We start from the raw sequence: 22,178 nt of genomic DNA on the forward strand, positions 1-22,178 counted from the left end.
CTATCAACATATTAATTTGGGGATGAAGTTTCCAACACAAAATTTGAGAGACCCATTCAAACTATAGCAACTAGATTATCTCCAGCTGTTGGACTTCATTCTTAGGTTCTATAGATCAGTAAGAAGGCTGCCAGAAGCTTCAAGCCTTCAACCTCCCATTTCTAACTTCAACTAAACAAGAGCATGTCTGTAGTCAGCAAGCTCAGCCAAGTTGCAGATTGGCCATCATTGGTTCTGATCAGATCAAATGCCATCTTGCAAATGTCAACATGGTCAGGAGGTGCTATTCTGTTTAACCAGGCCTGAATCTGATGTCCACCCCAAGGTGTAGAGTCTACACCATCTGAGAGACTTTTCCACATTAGGATGTGGACATTAGGGTGCCTTTACTGGAAGATGGGGAAATAGATGGTACCCAGATAAACTAGTGTTCACTACAGGTCTGAGGGGCAAGTTTCCCTTTAACTGATTTTAATAAACTTGTCCCTCTCCTGCTCCTCTACTCCTGTAACTGGTGTCTGTGACCTATAACTTTTTTCTCTTGCATAAATCATTTAGAAACCTTAGAAACTAGGAATGGGGAGACGACTCAGTGTTACAGTGTGAAGCCCTGGCTAGGCTCAATCCCCAGTACTGAAAAAAAAAAAAAATCTTTAGAAGCTGAATAGTGAAAAAATATAAGGGAATTTTCCTGGTAAGGTTTTGGAGTACCTTGGAACCTGCAAGCCCTTTTCTCCTTCCTGTTTTTTCCTTTTGGAATGGGAATGTCTACATGCCTACACCACCGTTATATCTGGGAAAGAAGATAAATTGTCTGATTTCAAGGTTTTACTGAAGGAGGGAAATATCGCCCCCAGGATGAATCACAGAATAGACCTCTCCTATAACTGATTTAAATGATTTCAATGATGAGATTTTGGACATAAGAGTTGATGATAAAATTGTTGAGACTTTGGGGGATGTGAAGACGGGGGTGCGGGTGTTTTCTGTACATGGAAAGGACATCTGATTTGTGGGGGGAGGCAGAGGGCATACTGTTAATGAGTTGAATTATATTTTATAAAAAAAGATATGTTGGGGCTGGGGTTGTGGCTCAGTGGTAGAGTGTTTGCCTAGCATATGTGAGGCCCTGGGTTTGATTCTCAGCACCATATAAAAATAAATAAAGGTATTATGTCCATCTACAACACCCCCCCCCAATCAATGTAAGTCTCCTTTAGGAAAAAAAAAAAAAAAAAAAAAAAGGAGAGATGTTGAAGTCCCAATCCATAGTACCTGCAAATGTGACCTTATTTGAAAATAGGGTCTTTGCAGATATAAACAGTTTAAGATGAGTCATACTGGGTTAGGGCAGAAACTAAAGCAATGACTATAAGAAGTGGAAATTTTGGACACAGCAGATACAGAAAGAAGACAGCCATATGAAGTGGGGCTTGAGATTGAAGTGATGCTACCACAAGTCAAAGAAAGGATAGCTACCAGAAGCTGGTCAAGAAGAATCTTCCCTCAAAGATTCAGAAGCAGCCTGGCCTGCTGGCACAGGACCTCCAACTACTAGCCTCCAGAACTATGAAAGAGTACGCTTCTGTTCTTTTAAACCACCCATTTGTGGTTCTTGGTTGTAGTAAGAAAATGAATACAGACTCAAGATGATTATTTATTGGTGTGTTATCCTTAAAAGGAAAGGAGGACAATAAAACACCGTGTCCCTAGATGCCCCTTTCCATTCCCAAAAAGCCAAATCAAGGGAACAATGAGAGCAAGTTGGGGCCAGAACGTCCAGGTGCACTTTTCCTTGAAGGACACTGGCTTTCTTTTATGTATGAGGGAAATTAGGGAAAGTTAATGTTATCTGTAGAAAGCTGGTTTCTTTTTTTTTTATTAAATTTCTTTTTATTTTTACAGACTGCATTTGGATTCATCATACACAAATGAGGTACAACTTTTCATTTCTATGGTTGTACAATGTAGATTCACACCATTCATGTAATCACACATATACGTAGGGTAATACTGTCTGTCTCATTCTACTATCTTTCCATCCCCCACCCCCTCCCCTACCCCATTTTCCTCTACATCATACAAAGTTCCTTCATTCTTCTCTTCCCCACCCGGCTCCTCATTATATATGGTCTTTCACTTATCAGAGAAAACATTTGGCCTTTGGTTTTTTGGGTTTGGCCTATTTCACCTACCATGATATTTTCCAACTTCATCCATTTACCAGCAAATGCCATAATTTTATTCTTCCTTATGGCTAAGTAATATTCCATTGTGTATATATACCACAGTTTCTTTATCCATTCATCAATTGAAGGGCATCTAGGTTGGTTCCACAATCTAGATATTGTGAATTGAGCTGCTATGAACATTGATGTGGCTGCTGTGGTATGCTGATTTTAAGTCCTTTGGGTATATACTGAGGAGTGGGATAGCAGGGTCAAATGGTGGGTCCATTCCAAGTTTTCTGAGGAATCTCCACACTGCTTTCCAGAGTGGCTGCACCAATTTGCAACTCCACCAGCAATGTATGAGTGGACCTTTTTCCCCACATCCATGCCAACATTTATTGTTACTTGTGTTCTTGATAACAGCCATTCTAATTGAAGTTAGATGAAATCTTAGGGTTTCTTGCATGTACACCAAGATAACTGCTTTCTGGGATGCTGGTCATACAAGGGACAGTGCAAACTAAGTAAATTAATGATGTCACTGCTTCTGCAGGCTTATAAAATCCCTCCCACTGTGGTCACCAGTGAAGAACACAGCACTGTGGAAGGGCAGTGCTCGTCCTGGACAAAGCCTTATGAGGGATGGGAGGGACTGTTTTCTGGCAAAGTAGAGGAAGTACCATGTGAAATAGATGTGCACCCATCCAGTCCATTGCCACTGGTCTTTCTGGCAAAGGCTCTGTCAAGCCCATCACCACCAGATCTATAAGCATTTCTGAGAAAACCTTATATCTCATATCCCATCTCTGATGTCTTCCTTGGCCCCTCCATAACTCTTCCACCGCCCTAACTCTCCTAGGTTGTGAACATTACAGTCGGATTGAGTAGTATTGAAAACCAAATTAGAAAATAAGCAAAGCATCTGCAGCCTTCTGGAGTTTCACTGTCATAAGCTTAAAGCTCTTATCAGCATTGAGTGGAATAAGCATTTTTTGCGTGTTGTGCTGGGGATGGAACCAAGGGTCTCACACATGCTAGGCAAGTGCCCTACCTCAGAGCCTACTTTTTCTTCTCTTTCTCTCTACTGTCCTCAGAAGCATAGACGAGCACTATATCATAATAAGTCTCCTTAAAACTCTGAGTAGTAGCAGTATTCTTCCTATCAGAAGCACATGCAAGGGGTTCCCCAGATCATGGGAAGGATGAAAAATATTAAATAAATTATAATAAACAGAGACTGGAGATGTATCTCAGGAGCGAAGTGCTTGCCTAGTATCCACAAAGCCCTGAGTTTGATTCCTAGTACTGCAAACAAACAAATGAATGATAATAAACAGGGCAACTATTTAAAATTTTACTCTTTGGAAGATTGTAAATTACACAGAAACAATTTTAGGAGTGACTTTCCCATTTGCACCTTTTAAAGATTACTGCAATAATTGAAGGAATTAATACAGTCAAATCCTCAAGTAAATTAAAGCTAATTCTGACCAATGGTGAGGCATATATACAGTCTTCTGTCATGAGCTGCTGAAGAGAAGGAAGCCTGTGAATGTTGTGTCATCATCCTCATCCGCAAACAAGCCATTGAACCTTTCTCCTCCTGTCACCTGCATCCACACCTCATCCCCAAGCTTCAGCTCCAGGACAATACCACCAGAGGCCTGGTCCTCAGAGCTCATGTAACCATCCTTGGTATGCAGTACTTTTACCCCGTTTTTGACCAAAGATACCTGCACATTCCTAGAGAAAACAGTGATGTGGTAGGTGAAGTAATAGACCCCAGCAATATGGCAAGTGAATTTCCCCGTAGCTACATTGTAATGGTTGAATTCGTTATATAAGATCTTGTCGAATTTAATGGGTACATCCGAAGGAGGAAACTTGCTCAGCACTGTGAGCCCCACAGTGAAAGCACTCTTCGGCAAGACTGGAGTCTCACCCATTTTCCCTTTTTCTCCTCGCTCCCCTTTCCAGCCTCTTACTCCCCGGACTCCTGGCTCACCCTGGGGTCCCACAGGTCCGGCTTCTCCCCTGGGACCTGGCTTGCCAATGGGACCTACAGGGCCAGGTAAGCCAGTGGGGCCCAAAGGCCCATCACTGCCTGTTAGACCTGCTGGACCAGTGGGACCCACATCACCCTTATCCCCCTTCTGCCCTTGAGGACCAGTCTCTCCTTGGAGCCCTTTCTCTCCCATGGGTCCAACAGATCCCTTTGGCCCGTGCTTCCCTGGGGATCCTCTGGAGCCTTGATCACCTTTGATGCCTTTTGCTTCGACTTTTCCATCTGCTCCTAAATAGAGGGAAAAGAATAAAGAGATGGTTTGTTTACTATTCCCTTGTGAACAACTTTGGCTTTTCTGTGACTGAGCATTTAACTGAGATGGAATATCTGCTCAAGGTTTGAAAATTAATTTACTCCCAGATTGCAGGCATGTGTGCACGCATATATGCATGTACACTCACACACAAAAAAACACCTTCTGACTCCTGTCTCCTAAATGAGAAATGACAACCCTTTACCATTTAAGCCTACCATGTTGACCATGAAACAAGGCCAGCCCTTAAGGGAAACACTCTTCAGAGCAGGGCAGCACTGCAAACAGCAGACTGACTCAGGATATTTAGTTAACGGATGCTCAGACCTACTGATGTGATACCCCCTAAAAAACTCCTCATGAGGGGCTGGGACTGGGGCTCAGTGGCAGGGCGCTTGCCTGGCACATGTGAGGTGCTGGGTTTGATTCTCAGTACCACATAAAAATGAACAAATAAAGCGAAGGCATGCTGTCCATCTACAACTACAAAAAAAATTTTAAAAGAAACTCTTTGTGACATAAAGTCAAGTCTTGAGTGTGGCATTCATCCCTCTCTACTGTCCAGCCCCAGCCTGCTCATTCTACCAGTTATATTGTGTTTTCTTCATTCATTTGTGCTTCTGCGTTGCCTCTACCCAAAACAGAGCATAGTGGATTCAAGCATGGATTCTGGAGGTCAATGCCAGGACTCCCTCCTGTCTCCACCCCTTGTGCTTATGGGTTGTCAGGCCAATGAATAAGCCTCCGACACCTCTCTTCCCATCTATAAAATCAGGACAGTAATGCTACCTAGGTCACAGGGCTCTTGTATCCAGGGAGTCAATACACGAGAAGCACTTAGAACAAGGTACAGTGAATCGCCTTTCTCTCCATCAGCTGCCGACTGCCAGCATCCTCTCTACCCTTCAGGACCCCATTCCAGGGCCACCTTCTCCATGCAGTAGGGCCAGATGCACTGAGTCCAAATTCAATCTTCTTCCTTGGTGCTCATCCAGTAAGTCAGGGTTCATCAGACTGTCTCCCATTGGCCAAATCTGTCCTTACTTTTTTTGTAACAGCCCACAAGCTAAGAATGGTTGACAAGTTTAAATTGTCATTTATAATATTCTGTCGCCTGTGAAAAATCACATGAGGCTCAAATGTCAGTCTTCAAATACAGCTTCACTGAAACACAGCCACATTTACATAACAACTGTGGCGTTTTTTCACTACAATGGCATAGTTTAGTAGAGGCAATGCAGAGCTGAAAATATCTACTGCCTGGCCTTTGAAACAAAAAGCTTGCTGATCCCTGTTCTCCTCATGGGCTTCTTCTGGAAAGCAAGAACTGAATAGCCTCTGTTGTTGGGACATCCTCAGAGTCACATCTGGACGTATCCATAGTAGCAAGCATATAATAGCTATTGTGAAATCCATGTTAGTTCCACATTAGAGCATGATAAATAGGAAGCCAGATTCTGACCTCGTTCCCCTTTCTCTCCACTTATTCCGTCCTTCCCTGGGCCACCAGGATGTCCTGGTTCTCCTAGGTAGAAAAGAAGAAAACAGAAGAGTTGGAATTCCAAACCTGATTTTTCGGCCGTTGGTCTCCATGGGTGATGTGCCTCTATGGGCACTCCCTCCCAGGGGTGGAGAGAGGCAGGCATGAGTGAGCATCTGGGTTACTTAACTATATTAGATGAATGAGTTAGTAATGAATCAGGTGATTTCCTAAGCACCCGCAACAGGATGTGCCACACGGGCACAGCAAGGAATGTTGGGAAGGAAATGTGTGCTCTGGAGACACTGATGGTCATAAGGGCAGTCACTGAGGGACTTCAAGCAGCTCAGAGCCACTGTTCCCAAGCAAGCCCTGGGTACTGTGGGACCTCCAGGTGAAAGTCTTCCCTACATTAACTCCCTGCCTGTCCTTCTCTCCTCACTCCCTCCTGACCATAAGGCTTTCTCTTTTGTTTCCCTTCTTAATTCTCAGTTCTTGCAAACGCTAAAGCAGAGACAACCAAGCTTTCTTGATCAAGTAACAAAGCATGAACATAGACCCTCACCAATACACATTTATGTGTGTCTGCTTATGGGCAGGTAATGCACTAAACATTCCTTCATTATAAAGCATACAAACACACTTTAAAAGGAAAAGATAAAGAGTATGTGAATTGTTTGTGTGAGCAACGTGACTGAATATTTAACAAGAACAATGTTAAATACAATCTATATGAGCTACCTGGAAATATATGTAAAACATATATACTTCTAAGAAACAAGTAAAACTGGAAAGAGTGGATACAAGTGAAGAGAAAGGTAAGAGATTCAATAAGGAACAAAGATATTTGGTATTGCATATATATTTTATCTTATTCCTTATCTATCATCCATCTCTTTTGTGTATGTAAAATATTTTTAATTAAAAATTTAAATCACTATGTTAAAAAATAAAACACAGAGGGGCGATCCAAGATGGCAGACTAGAGGGTGACTGCATCTCCAGTTGCTCCAGAACCCAGGATTCAAGAAGGGGAGGCATTGAGAGACTCGGACTAAAATAGAGCATCGGGGTAAGTCTCCCCCACCCAGTGAAGCACTGCCCGGGAGGCAGGCCCGAATTCGGGTGGCTTATTAGAGTAAGGCAGGGCAGCTAGAGTCGTCCCCAGGCGGCCCTGAGCACTCCCGCAGTGGGCTCCTCCCACAGGGCCAGATTCTCCAGCATCTTGGAACAGGCCTCTCTGTTGTGAGAGCCTTTCTGCACAGAACCAAGCTTCAAGTCCCTAAACCAGGGCAGCGAGTTCCTGCCCACAGGTTGCTTCAAAGACCAGGACAGGGCAGCCAGGGACTTCCCCAAGCAGCCCGTAGCCCGGCCCCCTCAGGTGGGAAGCACCTTTCCAGGCTAGCTTCTCCGAGCAGGCCCCCCAGTGAGAGCCTTTCCACACAGAGCCAGCTCCAAGTCCTGGAACCAGTAGAGGACTAGGGGCAGCTTTCACTGGAAGCACTGCATTATCAAGTTACTCCAAGACTTCAGGCTACTGAAGGCAGGAAGGTGATACACTGGAAATCTACAGGGACACTATAAGCCAATAGAAGAATTCTGAAATATCACAAAGTCCCACTGACATCTGGCCAATATGAGAAAACAAGGAAAGAAAATGTCCCAAACAAACCTAGATACTATATCTATAAAACCCAATGACAGCACAGCAGAAGAAATGTCAGAAAGGGAGTTCAGAATGTACATAATCAAAACAATCAGGGAAGCAAACGAGGAGATGAAAGAGCAAATGCAGGCATTAAATGATCTCACCAATCAACAGTTAAAGGAGCAAATACGGGAAGAAAGAGATAATTTCAATGAAGAGTTAGAGATACTGAAAAAAAAACCAAACAGAAATCCTTGAAATGAAGGAAACAATAAACCAAGTTAAAAACTCCATAGAAAGCATAAGCAATAGGATAGAACACCTGGAAGACCGAACCTCAGATATTGAAGACAAAATATTTAATCTTGAAAACAAAGTTGACCAAACAGAGAAGATGGTAAGAAATCATGAACAGAATCTACAAGAACTATGGGAGATCATGAAAAGGCCAAGTTTAAGAATTATTGGGATTGAGGAAGGCTTAGAGAAACAAACCAAAGGAATGAACAATCTATTCAATGAAATAATATCAGAAAATTTCCCAAATCTGAAGAATGAAATGGAAAACCAAGTACAAGAGGCTTATAGGACTCCAAAAATACAAAATTACAACAGACCCACACCAAGGCACATTATTATGAAAATACCTAACATACAAAATATAGACAGAATTTTAAAGGCCACGAGAGAAAAGAATCAAATTACATTCAGGGGGAAACCAATAAGAATATCAGCAGATTTTTCAATCCAGACACTAAAAGCTAGAAGGGCCTGGAACACATTTAACAAGCCCTGAAAGAAAACGGATGCCAACCAAGAATCTTATACCCAGCAAAACTTACTTTCAGATTTGTCGATGAAATAAGATCCTTCCATGATAAACAAAAGCTAAAGAAATTTACAAAAAGAAAGTCAGCATTGCAGAACATTCTCAGCAAAATATTCCATGAGGAAGAGATGAAAAACAATGATGCAAATCAGCAACGGGAGGAACTAGTCTAAAGGAATAGCCAAATAAAGGGGAAACCAAATCATGTCAAAGCACAAAAATGAGTCAAATGACTGGGAAAACAAATCATATCACAATAATAACCCTGAATGTTAATGGCCTGAACTCATCAATCAAAAGACATAGACTGGCAAAATAGATTAAAAAGAAAAATCCAACAATTTGCTGCCTGCAAGAGACTCATCGCATGGAAAGAGATACCCATAGACTAAAGGTGAAAGGATGGGAAAAAACATACCATGCACCAGGACACAGCAAAAAAAGCTGGAGTATCCATCCTCATTTCAGATAATGTGGACTTCAAGCCAAAACTAGTCAGAAGGGATAAAGAAGGACATTACATACTGCTTAAGGGAAGCATACATCAGGAAGACATAACAATCACAAACATCTATGCCCCGAACATTGGCTCATCCATGTACGTCAAACAAATCCTTCTCAATTCCAGAAATCAAATAGACCACAACACAATAATACTAGGCGATTTTAACACACCTCTCTCACCGCTGGATAGATCGTCCAAACAAAAATTGAATAAAGAAACCATAGATCTCAATAACACAATCAACAATTTAGACTTAACGGACTTATATAGAATATACCATTCAACAAAGAATGAATACACTTTCTTCTCAGCAGCACATGGATCCTTCTCTAAAATAGACCATGTCTTATGCCACAAAGCTACTGTTAGCAAATACAAGAAGATAGAGATACTACCTTGTACTCTATCAGATCATAATGGATTGAAATTAGAAATAAATGACAGAATAAAAAACAGAAACTTCTCCAATACCTGGAGTTTAAATAATACACTATTATATGATGAATGGATAACAGAAGACATCAGGAGGGAAATAAAAAAAAATTTAGAAGTAAACGAGAACAAAGACACATCATATCTTTGGGACACTATGAAAGCAGTACTTAGAGGAAGATTTATTTCATGGGGTGCATTCAACAAAAGAAGTAGAAATCAACAAATAAATGACTTAACACCACAGCTCAAAGCCCTAGAAAAAGAAGAGCAGACCAACACCAAAAGTAGTAGAAGACAGGAAATAGTTAAAATCAGAGCCGAAATCAACAAAATTGAAACAAAAGAATTGGAAAAATTAACAAAATAAATAGTTGGTTCTTTGAAAAAGTACACAAAATTGATAAACCCTTAGCCACACTAACAAAGAGAGAGAGGGAGAAAACTCAAATTATTATTATTCGGAATGAACAAGGAAATATCACTACAGACACGAGTGAAATACAAAACATAATTAGAAGCTATTTTGAAAATCTATACTCCAACAAAACAGAAAACCTCGAAGACATCAACAAGTTTCTAGAAACATATGAATTACCTAAACTGAACGAGGAAGACATACACAATTTAAATAAATCAATTTCAAGTAATGAAATACAAGAGGTCATCAAAAGCCTACTAACAAAGAAAAGTCCGGGACCAGATGGGTTCTCAGCCGAGTTCTACAAAACCTTTAAAGAAGAGCTCATTCCAATTCTTCTCAACGTATTTCATAAAACAGAAGAGGAGGGAACCCTCCCAAACTCATTCTATGAAGCTAATATCACCCTGATACCTAAACCAGACAGAGACACATCGAGGAAAGAAAATTTCAGACCAATATCCTTAATGAACATCGTTGCAAAAATTCTCAACAAAATTTTAGCAAATCGCATACAAAAATATATTAAAAAGATAGTGCTCCATGATCAAGTGGGTTTTATCCCAGGGATGCAAGGTTGGTTCAACATCAGGAAATCAATAAATGTCATTCACCATATCAACAGACTAAAAGTTAAGAATCACATGATTATTTCAATAGATGCAGAAAAAGCATTCGATAAAATACAGCATCCCTTCATGCTCAAAACACTAGAGAAAATTGGGGTAGTGGGAACATTCCTTAACATTGTAAACGCCATCTACGCTAAGCCCATGGCCAGTATCATTCTAAATGGTGAAAAACTGAAAGCATTCCCCCTAAAAACTGGAACAAGGCAGGGATGCCATCTTTCACCACTTCTATTCAACATCATCCTTGAGACTCTAGCCAGAGCAATTAGACAAACCAAAGAAATTAAAGGGATACAAATTGGAAAAGAGGAACTCAAACTATCCCCGTTCGCTGATGACATGATTTTATATTTAGAAGAACCTGGAAATTCCACCAGAAAACTCTTAGAACTCATAAGTGAATTCAGTAAAGTAGCAGGTTACAAGATCAATGCTCATAAATCCAATGCATTTTTATACATAAGTGATGAATCTTCAGAAAGAGAAATTAGGAAAACTACCCCATTCACAATAGCATCAAAAAAAAAAAAATACTTGGGAATCAATCTCACAAAAGAGGTGAAAGACCTCTACAATGAGAACTACACAACACTAAAGAAAGAAATTAAAGAAAACCTTAGAAGATGGAAAGATCTCCCATGTTCTTGGGTAGGCAGAATTAATATTGTCAAAATGGCCATACTACCAAAAGTGCTATACAGATTCAACACAATTCCAATTAAAATCCCAATGGTGCACCTTACAGAAATAGAGTGATTATGAAATTCATCTGGAAGAATAAGAAACCCAGAATAGCTAAAGCAATCCTCAGTAGAAAGAGCGAAGCAGGGGGTATTGCAATACCAGATCTTCAACTCTATTACAAAGCAATAGTAACAAAAACGGCATGGTATTGGTACCAAAATAGAAAGGTAGATCAATGGTACAGAATAGAGGACATGGACACAAACCCAAATAAATACAGTTTTCTCATACTAGACAAAGGGGCCAAAAATATGCAATGGAGAAAAGATAGCCTCTTCAACAAATGGTGCTGGGAAAACTGGAAATCCATATGCAACAGAATGAAACTAAATCCCTATCTCTCACCCTGCACAAAACTCAACTTGAAATGGATCAAGGACCTTGGAATCAGACCAGAGACTCTGCATCTTATAGAAGAAAAAGTAGGTCCAAACCTTTGACTTGTTGGCTTAGGATCAGACTTCCTTAACAGGACTCCATAGCACAAGAAATAAAAGCTAGAATCAACCACTGGGATAGATTCAAACTAAAAAGCTTTCTCTCAGCAAAGGAAACTATCAGTAATGTGAAGAGAGAGCCTACAGAGTGGGAGAATATCTTTGCCAGTCATACTTCAGATAGAGCACTAATTTCCAGAATCTATAAAGAACTCAAAAAACACCACACCAAGAATACAAATAATCCAATCAACAAATGGGTTAAGGAAATGAACAGACACTTCACAGAAGAAGATCTACAAGCAATCAACAGATAAATGAAAAAATGTTCAACATCTCTAGTAATAAGAGAAATGCAAATCAAAACTACCCTAAGATTTCATCTCACCCCAATTAGAATGGCGATTATCAAGAACACAAGCAACAATAGGTGTTGGCGAGGATGTGGGGAAAAAGGTACACTCATACATTGCTGGTGGGGTTGCAAATTAGTGCATCCACTCTGGAAAGCAGTGTGGAGATTCCTCAGAAACCTTGGAATGGAACCACCATTAGACCCAGCTATCCCACTCCTTGGCCTATACCCAAAAGACTTAAAATCAGCATACTACAGAGATACAGCCACATCAATGTTCATAGCTGCTCAATTCACTATAGCCAGATTGTGGAACCAGCCTAGATGCCCTTCAGTTGATGAATGGATAAAGAAACCGTGGCATATATATACAATGGAATATTACTCCGCCATGAAGAATGATAAAATTATGGCATTTGCAGGCAAATGGATGAAATTGGAGGATATCATGCTAAGTGAGATAAACCAATCTCAAAAAACTAAAGGACGAATGATCTCGCTGATAAGCGATAAGGACATATAATGGGGGGTAGAAGGGATTAGCGTTAGGGTTAGGGTTAGGTTTAGGGTTAGGGATAAGGAGGGTGGTAAGAATGGAGGAAGGAAGGACTGTATAGAGGGAAAAGAGGGGTGGGAGGGGTGGGGGGAAGGGAAAAATAACAGAATGAATCAAACATTGCCCTATGTAAATTTATGATTTTTAATTAAAATAAATAAATAAATAAAAAGGAAAAAAAAATAAAATAAAACACAAACACACCATCGTGGTCCCAGTGAGAGGTAAAATACTTGGCGTTCATTAAGACTGAAGTTTTCCTATTAACTTGGACTGGACTTTCCGCTACCTGGAAATGAGACAGGTCTAATGACTAAATGGGACTAGAATAGCATGGATTTTCCAGAGATATTATTCAACAGAAGACTTCACAGAGTGTATTTGCAGGGTGGTGTTGGAAAGGAATCAAGTTGCCTCCTGGTAACCTTCAGCTTCACCACACCCACTCAATAAACTGTCAGGCCTCCAAATAAAAATAAGTAATGTGTAGTTTTAAGTGGCATGCCATATTGAGTAGCATGATGAATTCTCACATTATCCCACTCTGTCCTGGTCAGAATGTGAATCATCCCTTTTTCAGTGGATCTAGCCTGCATATGCTACCTGCTGGTTTAGTCACTTGGTAGCCATCGTAGTTATTAGATTGTCTCAGTATCACAGTTCTTGTATTTAAGTAACCCTTATTTTATGGCTTGAAGGGCAAGAGTGGCGATGCTGGCAATTTTATTACATATAGTATTACAAATGTTATATTTTAGTATCAGCTGTTGTTAATGTCTTACTCTGCCTAATTTATAAATTAAACTTTTTAAAGTGTATGTCTGCATAAAAAAACCCCAGTATATGTAGGGTTCTATACTCTCTGTGGTTTTGGCTACCTGCTGGTTAAAACGCACTGGAAGTCTTGGAACATAATCCTCCATGAATAATATGGGACTGTTGTACTGAGCCATCAGATCTCTCTGTTGGCCTCATGTTGCTGAAGATGCATCATGACTGCTGCTAAGGCCAGAAGATTGATGACATCATATACTACTGAATACGCTCTATACTATCAGAGACAGTGGCCAACAAACAGTATTCCCAGTGGATGAGAAGCCCACTAGGGCAGCAGGCTCATGTCAGCCTAGTCCTCACTGCATCCCAGCACCCAGTGCAGCATCAGATATAGAGAGACTTTGATAAGTGTTTGACATGTGAATGGATGAGGGTTCGGTGGGTGGTCAGAAAACCACACAGACAATGAAAAAATATGATAAAGCGTTGAAGGCATCAATGCAAGACAATAGAAGGCCACCAGGTGGTGAGTACCTGCATCCCCTTTGTCACCCTTTGCTCCATCTCTTCCATCTCTCCCAGGCAGACCGTTGTGACCAGGATTCCCTGGGATGCCAGGGTGCCCCTGCCTGCACGTGTCCTGTGAGTTTATGCTCCCTATACAGACTCCCATGGCAAGCAGGAACCACCAGATCTTCATGGTCCAGATGACAGAGTCTGAGCTAGAAGACAGAAACAGAAAAGAAAAACCTTTGTCATTGGTGCCATGGACACAGACTCTGCTCCTTGCAGTGGGAAATGAGCCCATCCTTAGTCAGACTGGGACAGAGTGGTCAGGGCAGATGAGAGTAGAAACCTGGTAGCTGACCACACTGGTTGCAATGAGGAAGACGTTGTCTTTGGGAGGTAGCACAAGTGACTAGGATTATTCTTAATGGGGAATGATAAATAGGAAACCAAGTCTGAGATCAGGATACTCTTTTATTTACCTTTTCAATTTTGTCACTGGGACAAAATACCTGAGAAAACCAACTTAATGAAGAAAGATTTATTTGACTCATGATTTCAGAGAACTCAGTCCATGTAACCTGACTTCATTGCTGTGGCAATGAAGAAACATGGCAGAAGGGCAGACAGGAAGGAAAAAGAAAGGGGCCATGGACAAGAAATATCCTTCCATGGCATGCCCCCAGTGACCTATTTCCTCCAATTAGGCCCTGCCTATGAAGTTTGCACCACCTCCCAACAAAGCCGTCAACTATGAATCTACCAATGTATTTATCCATTGATGAATTCAGAGCTTTCATGATCCAATTCACTTCCCAAAAGCCCCACCTTTGAATATTACTGCATTAGGGACCAAACCTTCAATACATGACCTCTGAGGGACATTTTGCATCCAAACTATAAAACTACTTTTTTTTTATTTTGAGCCAGAGAAGCATGTTTACTCATTTCACAGGGCTGATGTAAAAAACAAATTTGATCATAATGTATATAAAAAAGCACATTATAAACAATAAAGCAATCAGAATTACCATCTGATCCAGAAATTCCACTTCTGGGAATATTCCTGAAAGAATTGAAAGCAGAGATTTGAACTGAGAACTCATGTTAAGAATATCATTGTTCATAATGACCAAGAGGTGGGAACAACCCGCATGCTCATCAGTGGGAGATAGACACACAAAATGTGGTATGTGCATGCAGTGAAATAATGTTCAGTCTGAAAGAAGGGAATTCTGACCCATGCTACAACGTGGATGAATCTTGAGAACATTATGATATGTGAAACAAGCCAGTCACACAAAGATCTGTATGAGCCGCTCATGTGAGGGATCTAAAACAGCAAAGCGCATAGAGAAAGTAGGGTAGGGAGGATTCCAGGGAGTGGGGAAATTAGGGAGAATCAGGAACTTGTATTTAGTGGGTACAGAGTTTCACTTTGAAAAATGAAAAAGTTCTAGAGATGGATGGGTTGATGGTTGTATGATAATACTACATGGTTTAATGCCACTAAACCGTGAACTTAAAATGGTTAAATTGATAAATTTTATTTATTTTTATTTTAACATATATTTTACCACAATAAAAAATTAAATTAAAAAATTAGGTGGACACAGTGGATCATGCCTATAATCCCAGTGACTGGGGAGGCTGAGGCAGGAGGATCACAAGTTTGAAGACAGCCTCAGCAATTTAGGGAGGTTCTAAGCAATTTAGTGAGACCCTGTCTCTCTCTCACACACACACACACACACACACACACACACACACACACATACACCAATTAGCAAAGCGTTCCAAGTAGTCCTATTGTGACTAGACATATTCTTTGAATGTAGATCTTTGAAGGATCTGCTCACATGCACACACATGCATACACACACAAGGTCACACAATTTGGGAGAAGTGCATTTTCAAGTCCTTTCTCTTATAACTCAGGTCTTTGATTTGCTTTCTTACCTCATCAGGAGCAAAGGCAAACCTCAAGAAGGGGCTGAGCTCTGAATAGGGAGGAAGAGGTAATTAGGAAGAGTGTTCCAAACAAAGGGAACAGCATACACGAGCCCCTGCAAGAATGCGGACAATCAGATTCATGACACCTCCTGACAAAATCCATTCTCCCCAGGAAGGTGCATGTAGCTCCCTGTCCCTCTCTTCCATGGTACCTGTCATGGTAGGGGTTTTATATTTGATGACATAATTGTAGGATTAAAATTCTGGCTCCCCACCTGACAGAATTCCCCACATTGTTATGTTTCCAGTACCCAGTATTAAAGTTGAAACATCAGATTGAATAAATATTTGTCAAATGCAACAAACATTATCATGGTAGGTATTTTAGGACTTAAAGCAAAATGAACACATAGGTTATTGCAACTAGTCAAAACTCAGATCTTCATGTGCTACTGACAGCAATGTAGATCTGCACAGCCCTTTGGAAAGGTAAAAAGCAAAAGATACCCTTATCTGTGACTCAGTACCAATAGTCCTTCTTCATCATGATCCAAGATTTGTGTGTCAAACACAGAGAGATGACTAAAGCCTTATCTATAATGACGAAAAGGTGCACAGTGCATAATGTGTAGCAATCGAAAGTGATGTAGGAAGTAGAATAGTATGAATCACCAAAATAATTATGAATGTCAGTTGAAATGTGGAAAAGATATATGCAGCATTGAATTTATTAAAAAGTAAACTAGAATATCAGGCACATTATGATTGTTACCTATGCATGTATGCATATTAGCAAACTAGAAGTAATATATGCAAATGAATATTTTTTAGAATGATGGGGCAATGCGACATTTTTCTGTTTAAAAATCTTTTTTTATAGCACTGCACATATATTTCTAGATAAGTATTGTTTAAATAAAAATACTTAGGTTCTGCCATTCAAAGGACTATATCGCCATCTTGTGGCAGTCTCTAAGGATCACAGGGTCCAGTCTAAGGCTAAGAGTATTTTTTGGAAAAGGAAATGCAGATGTTTCCCATTGAAGTAAAAAACTCACTCCACTTCCGGAAACTGACTTATGTTTCCTAAGAGCCAAATCCATGAATAATCTGCACCTGCATCTTTTGTGTAACTCAGAAGTGACTGATGATAGTAGTCAACTATAAATTCCACTAACTAGCCTTTGCTGGGGATTGTATAGTTTTCCTCTCAACGTTTCAAAATGTACACTACAAGTTATTCCATTCATAGCTATAAACTTCCCTGTAGAACTGCCTTCACAGTGTCCCACAGGTTCTGGTATGTTCTATCACCCCAGTGCTGAAAAGATTACAAGATCATGAAGGTGTCAAGTGGGAAAAACTCCATTTGCTCTCCAGCTAGAGAAGAATTAACGTAAAAGTAAATATTTGTCCTTCTATAATTCTTTTGAGTTTTGAATACTTGATGTAGGGTAAGCAGAGAACATCTAACTTACTTATGCTCTGTGCTTATCACACAATCTTCAATGGGTAATTTTAATTAAACACAATTTGCTCCCAAATAACCAGTAGAAAAAAATTGTGGTACTATAATAAAACTTAGGCACTTGCACTTTGTTGTAGAACATTGAGGGTTTGAACAAGGAATATAGAAATTTTATTAATGCTCTTTTGAAAAAAATATGGCATCTGTTCCCCTCACAAAACTATGGGTTGAAAGCTCAACTTCTTTAGTTCAACTGCAGTGATCACCTTCAGCTTTGAACTGCTGTCTGGTTTTTCTCCAGAAGACACTGCAGGTAGGATCCCTTCTAAGTCCCCATCTTTCCCTGTGAGCAACTTCACATTCTCTCTCTTCTCTCACTGCACCCCCAGACCTCACTTGCTCTCCATATCTCACCTAGGCTAGTAACCAGTGAGTAAGCACCAATCAAGTTTAATATTTTTTGAAGGTAGTAGCATCATCTTTGTACTTCCTTGTTTTTGATACGTCACCATCAAATATTTGAGTGAGTAAATTAATTAAATATTATCCTAGTTCCACCTGTGTCTGCACAACCCTCGGGGAGGGGTCTGGGTGTCAACTCTGAGCTTTGTTAGTCTTTGGGTGGAGATCCCTGGCTGTTTCCAAGACCTCTCTCACTTCCTTCAGGTAATAGCAATTCCAGCTGGGCCCCTGACTGCCCACAATAGAGTGCGCTTACCAGCCTCCCTTGCAGCCTAGATTTGACCATGAAACTAGATTCGGGCCCATGGGAATGGCAAAAGTAAGGTGTGCAATTGAGGACTAGAGAAAGGGAAGGCGTGTGTCACTCCTTGGGTTCTTCCCCTTTTCCTGTGATGGGGTGCACACAGGGTGGTGGGCAATAGTTTGGGGATAGGAAGAATCCTAGATTCCATGCACGAGTCTTGTCCTTAGAGCCCATCTTTAACATGACAACCAAGCCCACATCCTGACAAAGCATCTGCTGCCCAAGGTGTGGGCTCTCATCAGAAGTGAGGGGGCTTGTGGACATCTGCAGTCAGTCCAAGGCTCAGAGTGGCTGAGGACACATGGGCACAAACCCTCAGGCATGTCCCTGCCTTAGATGAAGGCAAGCAATCTGGAAGCATTGAACCATGGTGCAGCCACCTGATGAATGCTGTGATCTCCTGGACCTGGCATTCTGACATGGAAGGGGCAAAGGGACACAGACTGCAAACGACTTAGGATTACTTGGTTTTAGTCCCAAATAAAGTAGGTTCTGACAGTTAATGTCCTACTTCTGGGTCTATTCTCCTGTTACCTATACTTCTCTCTCATTATTAACCCTCTTGATACAGGGTTATCCTGTGGCTCTCATGATTAATTTTCTCTAATTCACAGCCAAGGTTAAGGGTTTCCACTCTTCAAGATTCTTACTTCTGGGAAGCCTCTATGGGGTCCCTCTTGCCCTTTGAGAGTTCTGTCTCTTTTCTTCTCACTTAAATAAACACTACTCTTTTATACTGAAAACAACAACAAAAAAAATCCTACTCTCCCCAAAGGCTGACTTGATACACATCTGCCAAAAAACAGTTGAGTGATCTTAACTAGTTTTCCAACCCCTTGCTTCCAGAGCCTCAGCCTCCTTGTGCTTAAAATGTGAGAGATGAACTAACACACCGACATCCCTCCCACATTTGGCAGCATAAGAATCTAAATATCTCAAAGTTGCCTTTATTAGCTATATTTTCTTCCATGTGTTCTGTACTTGTACACCTTATATATTTTCTCTTCAACATATATTTTAATATGCAAGCATAGCCATAAATATAAAAAATGTAAACATTAAATTTTTTGCAAAATAGCCTGCAAGCTTCTCTAGAAAGCTCTCCTGAAAGATCAGTTATTTTTATGAACATTATTGTATGGTTTTTCTCTCTCCTCCCAGCCAATTTGCAGAGTTCTGGCCAAAGAATTTCAAGATCTGCTTTTCTCTCCTATTTAGCCTCTTAAGAATGAATTTTTATTCTTCCAGATGAATTTCATAATTGCTTGCTCTATTTCTGTAAATAATGGGGGGGAGGGAAGGGTTAGTGTTAGGGTTAGAGTTAGGGTTAGGGAGGCAGGCAAGTATGGAGGAAGGAAGGACTGTATAGAGGGTAAAGAGGGGTGGGAGGGGTGGGGGGAAGGGAAAAAATAACAGAATGAATCAAACAACATTACTCTATGTAAATTTATGATTACACAAATGGTATGCCTTTGCGCCATGTACAGAGAAACAACATGTATCCCATTTGTTTACAATAAAAAAAAAAAAAAGAATGAATTTTTAAAACACTGCACTCCCCTTCCTACTACCCCAAACTCTCTAAGACATCTATTCTGCAAATAATGAGGCCAGGTTCACCCACACTGATATTACAAAGCTGTTTTGGGACTAGAGGCCTTAACCTGAAGGTAAAGAAATCCCCTCCCCATGCACTTACCTGAACCTCAGGGCTGCAGGCTGCACCTAGGTGCTGTGCAAATCAGGAATCCAGGGCAAACTAAAGAAAATCAGGCCTTCCTGCCATACAATTCCCTAGTGGACATAACTACAAAATAGCAGGAAGGGGAGGGGATGGAGGAAGGCACAAGATGTCTTGGAAGAGCTTCAAGATTCATGGCAAGGCGTGAGTCAGGTAACTTTGGCTACTAGCACTCCTTAATGTGGAAAACTTAATCCCCCTCCTCTCACCCTTTTAATAAAATAAGGTGATCCCCCATGGAATCTGAAGGAAGGAATCTCCATGGCAGGTTTCTTTCCTTAAAATCATGTTCAGACTTTTCTTGAGCAGCTTTGCAGTGAACCTAAGGTCAATTGTGAGGCCGGCAACAGGACAAAAATAAAGACTACCAGCGGCTAGGTCTCAGCTGGACCCTGAACCAGGATCACCGTGGTCAAACTGCTTTGTAATGCCTTTTGACGGTAGGTCTTTGGGTAGGAAAGGATCCAGCATTCATTCCTTCACACATGCACCCCTACCTGCAGCTAAGAAAAGCATGATGTGACCATTTCCTCAATGTCATGCAATTTGATTCTTCACCTTTCCTGATAGGTGTGTCCATTAACATTTATCTAAAACAGTTACAGTTTCAAGAGGACAGAATTCCTCAAGTCTGTTTCTGGGTGGTGCTGGGGACTTGGTTGCAGAGGCCACATGGGACATGGTATGCCGGTGAGGACAAGCCTCACTTTAGAGGAGCTAGACATCCATCCCTACTCTCCAAATGACTCCATTCCTCATCAGTACAGCAAACCAACACTAAAGGTCCAGGGGAGGGAACTGGATTTGCAGGCAAACATTACCTGGATTTGGCTTCTTGGCTATCCCCCATGGCCTGCACTCATCTCTTAACCACTATACCCAGATACTTGAGGTTCCTTCATTGGCTGGGCTCCCAGCAGCAATGTCCAGCTGCCAAGAGAGATCCATCCCCTGGGCGCTCAGTCTTCAGGGTTGTGTGTGGCCCACTCTGCTTTGATGCCTCTGCTCCTGGAACCTTCTCCAACCTATTTCCAGCCTTGATCTCTCTCCTGAGCTCCATGCTACACTTGCCAGCAGGATGTGCCAGATGTTCAGCAATGCAAGCACGAGGATCTGGGCTGCACTATTAAGCTATGCTTCAGTCTCAGTGTATGGCACTCCCACCCACTCACTCATCACACCAGAACCTGACCAATGTCCTTCCACCTTACCCAGGAGATCTGCCAGGGCCACTGAGTAGCCTGCACCCCCACCTCCTGCTCTCCTGCCCTCCTGCCTTGTTCTTATGCCTGACCAACTGTCTCCTGAGTTATCTACCCCTCTACCTCTGGTTTTGACATTTACCCTTTTTCATTGCGACCCAGCCAGCTCCTACATAGGCCATCCTGGCTGCAACCTTCCTTAAACCATGTGGTCACATAAGGAAATCCCAAGTGCCACCATGGGCCACAGGGCCTTAGCCATCAGGTTTCTGCTCACCATTCTGGTCACACTGAGACCATGTGACCTCAGCTCCATCTTGTCTGACATGGTTAACCCTGAGGAACTCACCTCCCACCCCCGCATCCGGTGTGACACCTCCCTCTGGATACTCACCTGGGAAGAGGAGTCCACTCTCATCTCTGTGTAACAGCTATGCAGTTCTGGTGTTGTTTAGTTCCCACTGTTCTGTCACACCCGTTTGTGCTCCCCTTCGGCCCCACAAACTCCTTTGGAGGATTCACACATTCTAGCTCTCCAATGTAGAGTAGGCGCCTAATGCATGTTAGTTTATGCCACTGTCCTCCAATTATTGTCACTCCTATGTATGGTTCCACCGCGGACCACCCTGCTTCCCACCCAAGCAAAGCCCAAGGAGGGGCCAGCAGCTCCCTCTGATGTAGGTGGACCTAGGAGTAAACAGCCAGCAAGAAGCACTTGGCAGCTTTCTTAGGAACCCTTTTCTGATTAGTCACAGCAAACAATGGGCTATTTACTTGGCTTTTCTCAGTGTTAATTAGGGAAGGAAATTCTCACATCCACCCCATATCCAAAGGGTAAGGGAGCCTAGGACCACAGGCCACTTCCTGGTAGAGGGACCCTGCCCTGCAGCTCTGGCAAGGGGGCACATCTGGGCCACCCACACTCCATTCATTGTAAAAGTTGCTGCAACAAACCAGGACTTCCAGGGCAGGGGGTGTAGCACAGGCAGAGCATGCCGGAGGCCCTGGGTGCAGCTCCCAGCACCAAAAGGCAAAAGCAAACCAGGACTTCCCATTTCCATTTCTGCTTACATCAGTCTGATTCCATTGGTTTGTGACTTTTTCAAGTCAAGTGGCCCTCTTATTTCCCCTTGGAACCTTCTTTCTCTCACACCTGCCCAGAGGTTAGGACATTAATGGATGAATTGTTGCTAGAAGATTGAGAGCAGAAAAGGATCTTCCCATCTCAGAGACTCC

The 22,178-nt window shown here is 41.7% G+C and overlaps 1 protein-coding gene across 2 annotated transcripts; it reads right to left on the minus strand.

Moving 5' to 3' along the window:
- Nucleotides 1-3,506: 3,506 nt before the first annotated feature.
- C1QTNF9 (C1q and TNF related 9) lies at nt 3,507-22,166 on the minus strand. 2 transcript variants are annotated; one of them, XM_079138875.1, is made up of 4 exons: nt 21,337-22,166; nt 13,840-14,027; nt 5,952-6,014; nt 3,507-4,464 (listed from the first exon to the last, which is right to left on the minus strand). In XM_079138875.1, exons 2-4 carry the CDS (start codon nt 14,003-14,005, stop codon nt 3,692-3,694), a joined length of 1,002 nt encoding a protein of 333 aa, XP_078995001.1. In that variant the 5' UTR covers nt 14,006-14,027; nt 21,337-22,166; the 3' UTR covers nt 3,507-3,691. The 2 variants fall into 2 exon arrangements, with proteins under 2 accessions (XP_078995001.1, XP_078995000.1); XM_079138874.1 differs by lacking the exon at nt 21,337-22,166 and adding an exon at nt 19,699-20,999.
- Nucleotides 22,167-22,178: the final 12 nt, after the last annotated feature.

This window comes from Sciurus vulgaris (assembly GCF_902686455.1).
Source record: "Sciurus vulgaris genome assembly, chromosome: 4".
Classification (NCBI taxonomy): Eukaryota; Metazoa; Chordata; class Mammalia; order Rodentia; family Sciuridae; genus Sciurus; species Sciurus vulgaris.

What these genes read in the sequence shown, in the direction of transcription:
- C1QTNF9 (XM_079138875.1), bottom strand. Translation starts at nt 14,005, where the DNA reads ATGAAGATCTGGTGGTTCCTGCTTGCCATGGGAGTCTGTATAGGGAGC. An exon ending in GGGTGACAAAGGGGATGCAG is followed by an intron (nt 6,015 to 13,839) that starts GTACTCACCACC and finishes TTTTCTACCTAG; the next exon opens with GAGAACCAGGACATCCTGGT. An exon ending in TGGAGAGAAAGGGGAACGAG is followed by an intron (nt 4,465 to 5,951) that starts GTCAGAATCTGG and finishes CCCTCTATTTAG; the next exon opens with GAGCAGATGGAAAAGTCGAA.